Source organism: Monoraphidium neglectum (assembly GCF_000611645.1).
Source record: "Monoraphidium neglectum strain SAG 48.87 unplaced genomic scaffold scaffold01251, whole genome shotgun sequence".
Lineage (NCBI taxonomy): Eukaryota > Viridiplantae > Chlorophyta > Chlorophyceae > Sphaeropleales > Selenastraceae > Monoraphidium > Monoraphidium neglectum.
The window spans coordinates 2,760-12,759 of NW_014012377.1; the positions used below are offsets into that span (position 1 = coordinate 2,760).

Consider the following 10,000-nt stretch of genomic DNA (forward strand, 5'->3'; position numbering starts at 1 on the left):
GCGCACAGGAGAGGGGGGGTTGGGGTCAAGGTGAGTGGGGCCAGGTGGAGGGGGGACCCCGAGTGGTGATTGCCATGCGCCAGATGACACGGCGGAGCAGGCATGGATCAGCAACAGTGGGCATTGGCAGGGGGCACCGCGGCAAGGGACCCATACCCGGGGGGAAGTGGATGTTGATGAAGAACACGCCGCCTGCGAAGCCGTTCGATTAAGCGGAGCGCCGCAGGACATTGGAGGTCAGGCGGCGCTGTGCAACGCGAAAGCACGCATGGCCAAGGCAAGTGCCGCCCGCTCGCTGTGCCTGCGTCCAATGACAATTGCTTCGCAACCCTGTCACACCATGCGGCCCAAGCCATGCGCATCATCAAGCTTCTGCTGCATGTATGTCAACGCCCTGCCGCGTAGCAACCCAGCGCAGCGTGGCAGTTGCCGCGATCCCGCCGCTGCGCGCAACCGCACGCCGCCGCCCACACCCAGCACAGCCGCGCGCGCGCCTGCGTAGGGCGAGTCCGCTGGCCCCATGATGGTCGCCTGCCTGCGGAAGAGGCGATCGAGTGACACCATAGTTAGCAAGACGTCCGTGCTGGGGCAGGTGTGCACGAGTGCCTACACTGCCGCGGTCATGCTGCTCGTCTCCCAAGCCATGCGGGCGTCCTGGACCGCAGCTAAAGCCATCTGTAAGCCACATATCCTCACCAGTGGAACAAGTCGTCCTGCACGGGACCAGCGCTGCGAAGGGGCGAAGAAAGGAGCTCGGCCACAGGGGAACACTCCAGAGGCGCGCCCAGGGCAGCAGCAGGCCTCGTACCATGCAGGAAATGAACCCTATGATGTCCCCCTCACCTGCAGTTGGCGGGCGGGTCCCGCTTGAGGTCTTCCAGCTCTGCGGGGGAGAACACCAAGAGGGGCTGTGATCACCGCCGCTCGATCGCCCCCGGACGCGACCGACAGCATGGGACAAGCACCTTTCATGATGCGCTTGCTAGCCATGCTTGCTGCCTGTGCGCCTGCTCTCTGCTGTGAGTCCTCTGTGCTGTGGAACGGGACCTTGTTCGGCTGGCAAGCTAGGCGTTCGCGTTCGTAAATCACTCCGTAATAATCGTTTTGGCAATCGAATATACAGCTGTCAGTGGCTGGGCTTGGGGTATGGTAACAGGCGGGGAACAGACGATGCGCCGGCTCTTTCCCTGCCGCTGCGCAAATGCTGCATTTGAATGCGACACATTGCGCGGCAACCTACCAAGGTGTGCAGGACGATGGCAACCCCCGCAGGTGTAACTCACACATGCACTGCATCTTGCCGTTCATCCTGGCGCATCACATTATCATCAAGTATGATAAGCTGTTTGCTCACCCCGCGGTCAACGGCTGCTGCCCGCACGCCTCATGCAGCTCGCCTTCGCATGACCATACCATGAATATTGTTGAATGTTGTACAGACATTAGAGCCACTTACACACAACTGAGAGCATGCATGCAGCATCATGCCAACGTCCCGCGACGCAACCGCAGCCCGAAACACTGCTGCAACATTGGATTCGCACCGGCCGGGCTGCACAAGCATAGCGGCATGCACGGGGGCACACGCCTTGCTGCTGTCACAGCTGCAACAGGGGCTGCTCCTTCAAGCTGTGATGCCCCCACATATGGCTCTGCGCAGGTGCCTGGCCTGTTCACTGCTTCCTAGCATGAGACATGATGGAGGCCTGCAGGGCGCCAGGCACAAGGCAGTCCCATCAAACGCACGTGTGGGGTGGGGGCGCCTGAAGCGGACACGCTGTCGGCGGGTTGTGTCAAACACACATGGGCTGTACACACAGGGTTCTGGCAAGACAGCCAGAGCAGCAGCCATTGGGGCGTGTGTATATTATTGCGTTCCACAGGCAACCTGAGCCAGAGTTGTGGCAGCACCATGGTGGTGCTGGCACGCCAACCATCGAAAGGACATGCACCGATACTGAGCAAACGGCCACAAGTCTGGATGTCAATTTTCGGTCAACCTCTCCACATCGCTGGTGTCGTGCCCCCTCACCTTGGAGTTTATAGCCTCAGCACCATGGCCCTGGCACACGTGGTGCGTGCGGGCAGCGAGGGAGGGTCGACTCGACGCAACGCGGTGCCGACGGCAGTCAACTCCCGAGATTCAATGGCGCACCCCCTTGCTCCAGGCGGTCCCATGACTGTCAAGACCACTGTAATGACAGCCCCGGTGCATGGCTGCTCCATGCACTGCCCACCTGGTCGGCAGCCACTACGTGATCGCGGTCGTACCGCTGCCCCTGCCAGAGCACCAGTGGGGCGAGGCACGCAAACGGCAGGAGGGCGGTGGTGAGCAGCGTGTGAGGGGTGCGGTAGCGGTTCGGGGGGTGGGGCTGTCTCGGCTCACACCAACAGGTGGGGGTGGTGTTGATGGTGACATGTCACGAAGAGTGCCGGGTTGTGCCTGATGGTCCTTGTGACAGGAAGCTTCCGCATGCAGCGGGCCGCCGGCCCCGGCAGCTGCAGCCCAGCAACAGCAAGCAACGGCCGCATGCGTGCCACGCAGTCGGCCAGCCTCGACGTCCAGGACGCACTGCATGCACCGCCCGCGCACCTTGAAGCCGTGGCCGGCGGTGTGCTCCATGTCCAGCTGCGAGGAGGCAGCGACACCAACAAGGTTGGAGACGGGCAGGGTGCGGGCTGCTCAAGCAGTGGGTGCGCTATACAAGCGTGACAAGTGCAGCGCCGGCCAGCCTGAAGGAACCCCGCCTACCCAACTACAGTACTGGGAGCGAGACTCGTGTGCAACCAGTAAGGCCCATGTGAGCAACATAGCATCAAAACGATCTCCAGCACAACCACTCCACAAGTTCACCTCCTTGCGCTCCTCCCTGCGCTCCTCGCGGCCCGCGACAGCGCGCTCGCCCCCGGCGCTGCCATGCGCGTCCGCCATCAACGAGGGCCGCTGCGGCTCCTCATGCTCCAGCGCGTTGCGGATGACGCGAGGGGTGCTGCCTGCCGGCGTTTCGCAAGGTTGGGGCGGCAGGCGTGGTCATCGCTGTGTGCTCATGATAAGCGGTGAGGTGTCCTCGCCGGGCTGGTGCAGCGCTTGCATGGGTGCAGGGCGGATCCAGATATCGCACGAGGGCCCCAGGTGCAATCGGGTTGCAGATGACCACAGCGTGGTGAGCGCGGTGCCAGCAGCCCCACGCCCCTCATAATGTTGTGACTGTTCGGCACCTCCTCCCGCTCCTCAAAAAGCCCGTCTCGTGCGTGCTTTGCGTGACGTTGTTGACGCACACCAAGCCCAACTCTGGTCAAAAACATGAGCCAGGGTCTCACCAGAGAAACCCCCCGGGCCTGAGGGTATGACGGCGCTGGCGGGGGCGGTGCTCGCGTCCTCAGATGACTTGATGGCATCCACCAGCTGCAGGGCGCGCATGGGGCGGAGCAACAGCGGGTCAGCAATGGCAGCAGCAGCAGCGGCGACGGGGGCGGTGGCGGCGGCGGCAGCACCAGCGAGCAGCAGCAGCAGCAGCAGCAGCAGCAGCAGCAGCAATGCTGGCAGAAGATCTGATAACATGCAATACAAAATCACTGAACGCGGACAGGGCAATGGCAACTCGAGGACAGTGCGTTGATGAGGACCGAGGGTGCGGGGCAGTACCACACACAGAGACACACAAAGCCTGCATGATGGGGGCATGATGTGTGCACCTGCAAGCCAGCTGGCAGGTCAAAGGTGCGGCAGGGCTCACCTCTGCAGGGGGCTTGAGCTCGGTGTGCTTGACCTGCAGCGTGGTTGGGTCAGGGTGTAGGGCGCGCTCGCTGGATACGCGAGATGGCATCAAGCGACCGGCGTGGTCGCGGCAATCCAGAACAACAACAATGCAGCGTTGGAACCGCCGTGATTTCTGTTGTACACTGCTCTTCTTTGTGAGGCCGTCAATCATTGCTCGACAGGCAGCATCCCGCCAGGCCGACCAGTTCTGACAGTGCCAACTGTGACATCACCGAGACAATGCGTGACCTGTACTTCAGGTGACACACTAGCAGCATGATCGGTCGCCAAAACCTCTCACCATCTTTACGCAGGTGTACAGGAGTGTTGAGGCACTGAGGCAACCCCCCACGAGATCACCTCGCTCTTATACCGGTACGGAAGAGATTGCAAGGAAAGAAATCAAGGGAATACGGTACACGAGACTTTTTGTGAGCGTGCATGAAAAACGAGTGCACCCAAGACATGTAGCGTGCTGGACTAAAGTGCCTGCTGATGAGCTGAGGTGCTGATGACACGCACCCGCCGCCCGAAGCACTTGCAGGCTAGCCAAATTGAGGATGCACACGCGCGGGCTGACTAGGTTACATAATGCACACGTGCGCATCAATTACGTTGAATCATAGGACGCCTTATGGTAGTGATGCGATGATCAGCAAGACCGAGGTGGTTGAAGCCGTGCATGATGTGTGCGGGTGCATCCAAACACACAGCGGTTGGCAAACAACGGCGGCATGTTTTTTTTCCAGGGCACTGTGGGGCAGCGGGAGACAGATGAGGATGAGGAGCGCTCGCAGATCTCTGTCAGAGGCGGCATGCATGGATGGTCAAAGAAAGGGCAACCAATTGCCAAGGTGCAGTGCGTCCAAAGAGTATGGCACGGGTTGAATATGCGCTAATCAACGCAAATCTATTCTAGCCGAAAAAATATACATGTCCTGTGGGGCTGGCGATACAAAATCCTAGGCATAGCAAAATGTGCGTTGACAATCCAAACAAACCCTGCATCAATGAAGTGCAACGCACGGCCCTGAGAAGCGTCTCGATTGAAGTGCCACAGCTGTGCAATGGGATTGCTGCCCGACTTATTTCTGTGTGGTGATTATAAGCGATATCGGGAGCAGTGCAGGGCCCTCAACAGCCCAGCGCCCCCACCCAGGATCAATGCCTGAGACTCGGGGCTTTCGCACAGCAGCGAGCCGAGCTGCCTCGTTTCCTTGCCCAGCTAGGGTCGTTGTGGGGCGTTGTGGGCACGGCGCACGCCCGTGCGTCAACATCGCAGGGTTCCCCGATGCCACACGGCTTCTACCTGCACACTGTTTGCCGGCATGGGACGCTCCCATTGACTCCCGTGCTGTTGCGCATTTGGCGAGCTGCGCCTGATAGAAGGGGTTCTGCATGTCCAATGCACAGCCTTGGGGGCGCATCACTCAATGTGGCCCACAAAGGGCTTTCCCAGGCGCGGCTGGTACAGGCGCAGGCCCACGTCCCCCAGCACCGACACGCCGGCCAGGAACAGCAGCCACAGCGCCGGCGCAAAGGGGTGTACGTGGCCGGGCAGGCCAGTCTTGATGGCCGCAACCAGCAGGGGCGACAGGCCCCCGATGATGCCTGGGGTCCAAGGAGGGTTAGGGGGGAAGGGGTGGCTGGAGAGAGGGGGGACATTTCAGGAAGTGTATGCATGGGAAGGGGAGTTGCATTTGGCCGCGTACATCCGCGTGGTCAGGGATGCGTTCACGCGCGCAACAAGAGATACAGGTGCGATACGTCAGCTGCTCTGAGTCCACCCGCGCTCCCTCGCACCGTAGCCGCAGTTGTAGCCAAAGGAGAATCCCGTTGTGCGCTGAGTGGGAGCGGGTTGTTGTGGCGGGGGTGAGTTTCGACCCTGGCACGCGCCAGCTGCTCCTCGTGCGACCGCATCAGGCAGCTGGGTGGTTGCCTTTGGGTGTAGTGCTGCAATTGGGGCACACATGTGCCGAAGCAGGTGGCTGGAACAAGCACCGTTGTTGTGACATTTGCAAAGGTTGTGTGGCAGCATCTCCCCGTCTGCAGTCTCTATCCGCAGGGTTGACACCCGAGCCCCCACCATCCTGGTGCAGTGCCCAACCCCAGGCTTGAGCCGCCCGCCTCCTGCTCACCGACAGGGGCTCGTAGATGCGCGTGCAGGGCAGCAGGCTGTGGACCTGCACCGCCCCAACGAACAGCTGGAACAGCGGCACCAGGCACCACGCCGCGGCCAGGGACCTGCCCACGCCGTAAAACACGGGGAAGGCCAGGGCGGTGGCGGCGGTGACGAGGGCCATGTTGCTGTAGAGGGCGGGCAGGCCGCGGTCCAGGGCCAGGCCACCCAGGAAGAGGCCGACGGCGTTGGGGATGAGCGACACAATGAGGATGCCCTGGGATTAGGGTGGTCAGTGGCGGTGAGGGTTAGAAAAGAGCAAGTTGGGAAGGTGGGTCTTGAGGCATGAGAGCTTTCTGGGCCAAGTTTTGCAGTGCAACATACAAATCCCGGCGATTCGCTGCAATAATGTCAGGTTTGGCTCCGGCTTTGCTAGGACGGACCATTGTGCCTGTTAAGCGCAGCGCATGCACAGCGGCATAGTGCCCTTCACCTGCGTCATCTTGAGGGGATAGCCGTAGGTGCGCAAGTCCTTGGCAAGCCAGCTGCACGTCAGGTAGAATGCGGCAGACACCCTGCCAACACATGTGCAGTGCAGTGTGGTTGGTGACCTGGGCAGGTGTGCAGACGGCTGCACAGGTTTGCTTACGTGCATGATGCAGAATGCATGCAGCTGGGTTGTCGCACATATACCATATTGTTGTGGCTTGGTCAGTGCGGCATGATCAAGCATGTAAAAAAATGTTTGTGCTGTGAGGCTCTCCTCTGCACATGTTGAGACCGCTGCTAGGTGGATGCACGTGTGGGAGCTGTTTGGAAAGCTGGGCGGCAGAGGAGCTCAAATGCAGTGGCTCGAGCCCTGCCTTCGTCATTCCTTGAGTAGGTGGGCCTGGGAGGGAACAGGGCCGCCGCACTGCACCCCCACCCACCAGCTCATGTGGCAGATGTGCAGCCCGACGCCTGCCAGATTGGTGCGCATGAGGCGCACAATCGGTGTGCGCGCGGCAGCATGGCCGTGCACGGCCTCCACTGGGGCATCAGACAGCGAATCTGATTGCACCTGAGGAGGAAGGAGCGAGGGACGGCTGAGAGGCAGGAGGGCACTGTTCGAACACAAGAATAATGGGGGTACATTTCTTGGATGAGTAGAGCGCAAGAGGGTTTGTATGTCACGTGGTTGCGGTCCATACACACTGACATGGTGCGATAGACTTTTGTGAAGATACAGTCGATCAGCCCCAATCTGATGGGAAGCATGCACGTCCTGCAAAATCACAGTCAGCTGTGGTCCGGCCTTGGGCACTCACACCTTCGCCTCCATCACACGTGCACTGCAAAGGCGCGCCAGTCTATTGAGGTTGAGTCTGACGCTTTCAGTAACTACTCGCAGACGCGTCACCAATCTCTTTGAGCCGAAGCCTCCGCCGACCAAGGTTGCAGTCCACCAAACGAGGCGCCAAACCCCACCCCCTCCTCCAAGCCTCACCTCTGAACCGGCCGCCACCTGCACCAGCAGGTCAGGCGCCGTCGGGGGCCGCACCACCTGGCAAGCCCCGCAGGACTGGGGAGCCTGGCAGGCCCCGCACCGCTGCCCGCCCGCGCCGTCCTCTGCCGCGTCCGCCGCCACGCCCCCGCCAGACGCGAGCCTCTTCTGCAGGCGTGCGGCCTCCAAAAACGCGTGCGGCTCCGGCATGTTGCGCCGGAGAGCAGCTCCCAGGAGGGCCGTGGCGGCGGCGCACAGGAAGGGGACGCGCCAGCCCCAGTTCAACATGGCATCTGTGATCGCAGGCAAGAGTGATGAGGGGATGCAGTCGCGGGACGCGTAGACGAAGGTTGGTTTTCGGTATGTCCCCCAGCTGGCTGCATCTGGGATGTGCGCGACTGCTGCGTAAATGGTGCGCTGGCAACACCTGCAGGCTCCACCGCTGCAGTCTGTGGCGCCTGCTGCGACGCCAGGCAAGCCGCTCAACACTCAGGTGCTGAGGTCTGACGATCAGGCAGCCGGACCCGCAGGGCGAGGCGGCTGCGCCCCACCCCCTCTCGAATCCCAGGCGCACCTTCCGAAAGTGTGTTCTGCAGCATCATGGCCATGAGCGTGGCAATGATCATCCCGATGTTGACGCACCACTGCAGGACGGCCGTGAAGCGCCCGCGCTGCCCCTTGTCCGCCAGCTCGCTGATGTAGCACATCGCGCTGCTGTGCTCCCCGCCCAGCGCCAGGCCCTGCAAGATGCGTAGCAGCGCCAGCAGCACGGGCGCTGCGATGCCGGCCCTGTACACGCCGGTGCTGTAGGTGGGCAGGACGCCTGCCGGGAGGGGCGGTACATGGGTTGAGTCAAATATGCAAGTGTCAGAGACCTCATCCACTTGTCACCATGTTGCAGAGATGGTAGCCTGTGGCCTCATCTACTACGGTTGTGTTTTGACAGTGCTTGACCACTTGAGACTTCGCTCGTACATGGCATCGTGCTTCACCTTACGGCCCCAGCAGGTGATCACATCTTAGCATTGAACACTCTCACCTATCGCCACAGTGCTGAAGGCCATGAACAGAATAGACACCACCAGGCAGCGGTTGCGTCCCGCTGTGTCGCCGATGTGTCCAAAGATGAGCGCGCCGATGGGCCTAGAGACGTACGTTCATATGTGCAATTTGGAGCCAAATGCCCACACATGGGCTCAGTACCAAGAATACAGGAGAACGATGACACCTCAACATCTCTGAAATGTGCGGCGTGCATGCCTGTCAACACACAAGCACGCTGCAACATGGCGCAGGAACCGGGGGCGGCGTACCTGACGACAAAGCCGGCGGCGTAGACGCCCCAGAACGCGAGGGCCTGGATGGCCTCATTGTCGGTTGGGAAAAACACTCTGTCCAGGGTGGCATTGAGCTGGGTGTAGGTGTAGAAGTCAAACCTGTGGGTTGGGGCACCGATGAAGGAACGCACGCTTGCACACCGAAAGCTGACGCTGCATGACGGGCGCACGCCGCATGTGCAGCCAGCAGCAACGACGAGGTTCATCATGCACACGAGCAACACCCAAGGACCAATTCACTGCAGACTACGAGATTTCCCCTGCTTTTGAATTGGCTGGCAGACGGTGCGGCGCAAAGGCAAGGCGCGGATGCCGTAATTCTGCAATGTCTGCGTGCGCTGAACCCCCGCGACATTGGCGGCGCGGAGAGCCGATCGTGCCGCACCATTCAAGGACTGTGCCTATGCCGGCAATGGTGATGACCTGTCCCCACTGCTGGGGCGACAGGCGCTCCTCGGGGTCCGGGCTCTTCATCGTTCGGGCGAGGCGGGCGATGGGTCGACAAGCCGTTTTGCAACGGCTGGTTCTCTCCGGATCGCCCGATATGATTATCAAACTAGCTGATCGCGTACGACCAACGGGCCGTGGTGACGTGCCACTTCCGCGCAGGGCTGGCTCCAACCCGCCTACTGCCCGAACCGCGATCCCAACCGCTCAGCCCAAATACAGCAAGGTGTGTGTAGGGACACAAACTTTGACGTCTTTGAGCTTGGGATCCGAGCACACAACCGGCAGCTGACATGCAGGATCGCTGAAAAATTGCTGCCTGAGGCTGCGTGGACTGTGTTCTGGACTGCTTTGCCCGAATCGCTGGCAAGCGCGAGCGAGCGCGGACATGCACGCTGTAATGCCAAAGCAATGCACATGGTAATTATTACATCCGTCTGTGCATTGGGTCCGCGACGAGTGGGCAATGCTTGGTGGGCACGGGCGCCGCCAAGAAGCGCAGATGCACAGCTTCTCTCCTCTGCTGCGGGCTGCTCTACATGCCTCGTACAGGTTGCGTGGCGGATGCAAGTGCGCAACGTGCATTCCGGACCTCAATACATGGCTGCCGGGATTAGGGGACGAAAGAAAAGCCGGCTTGACGCCTGCTACACGGCCTGACAGCTGCTCTGGGGACGACGAGCTGTGTTTGCAACCACAGCAGGGAGCACACAAGGCATCCGTGGCGACGTTCAACACAGCAACGGGCTAAAAAACAGTGAGTGGCATGCGGCACGCCAGGGCGTGGCATGTAAGGGAGGTGCGGAAGCCCATCCGCATGGCGGAGCTGCGGTCGGTTGCTTCGGGCCCTAACA

At 61.0% G+C, this 10,000-nt stretch overlaps 3 protein-coding genes across 3 annotated transcripts in view; all 3 read right to left on the reverse strand.

Annotated features, from left to right (window-relative positions):
- Positions 1-990, reverse strand: part of MNEG_7189 (Ubiquitin-conjugating enzyme) — a gene marked incomplete at both ends in the record, with an annotated part of 2,132 nt that extends 1,142 nt beyond the window's left edge. The window contains 4 exons of the mRNA XM_014044336.1: positions 474-535; positions 697-729; positions 844-883; positions 966-990. Of these exons, the coding sequence (XP_013899790.1) occupies positions 474-535; positions 697-729; positions 844-883; positions 966-990 (160 nt within the window). The remainder of the gene's footprint in view (positions 1-473; positions 536-696; positions 730-843; positions 884-965) is intronic.
- Positions 991-1,673: 683 nt separating this feature from the next.
- Positions 1,674-4,064, reverse strand: MNEG_7190 (hypothetical protein; the record flags this gene model as incomplete). The annotated part of the gene is made up of 7 exons (XM_014044337.1): positions 1,674-1,706; positions 2,238-2,279; positions 2,594-2,629; positions 2,855-2,994; positions 3,322-3,406; positions 3,738-3,770; positions 4,062-4,064. The coding sequence occupies 7 exons, from the start codon at positions 4,062-4,064 to the stop codon at positions 1,674-1,676; spliced, it is 372 nt and encodes a 123-aa protein (XP_013899791.1).
- Positions 4,065-5,186: 1,122 nt separating this feature from the next.
- Positions 5,187-9,173, reverse strand: MNEG_7191 (Alpha-ketoglutarate permease; the record flags this gene model as incomplete). The annotated part of the gene is made up of 10 exons (XM_014044338.1): positions 5,187-5,371; positions 5,564-5,603; positions 5,899-6,156; positions 6,373-6,454; positions 6,809-6,939; positions 7,366-7,655; positions 7,937-8,185; positions 8,402-8,505; positions 8,676-8,798; positions 9,085-9,173. The coding sequence occupies 10 exons, from the start codon at positions 9,171-9,173 to the stop codon at positions 5,187-5,189; spliced, it is 1,551 nt and encodes a 516-aa protein (XP_013899792.1).
- Positions 9,174-10,000: the final 827 nt, after the last annotated feature.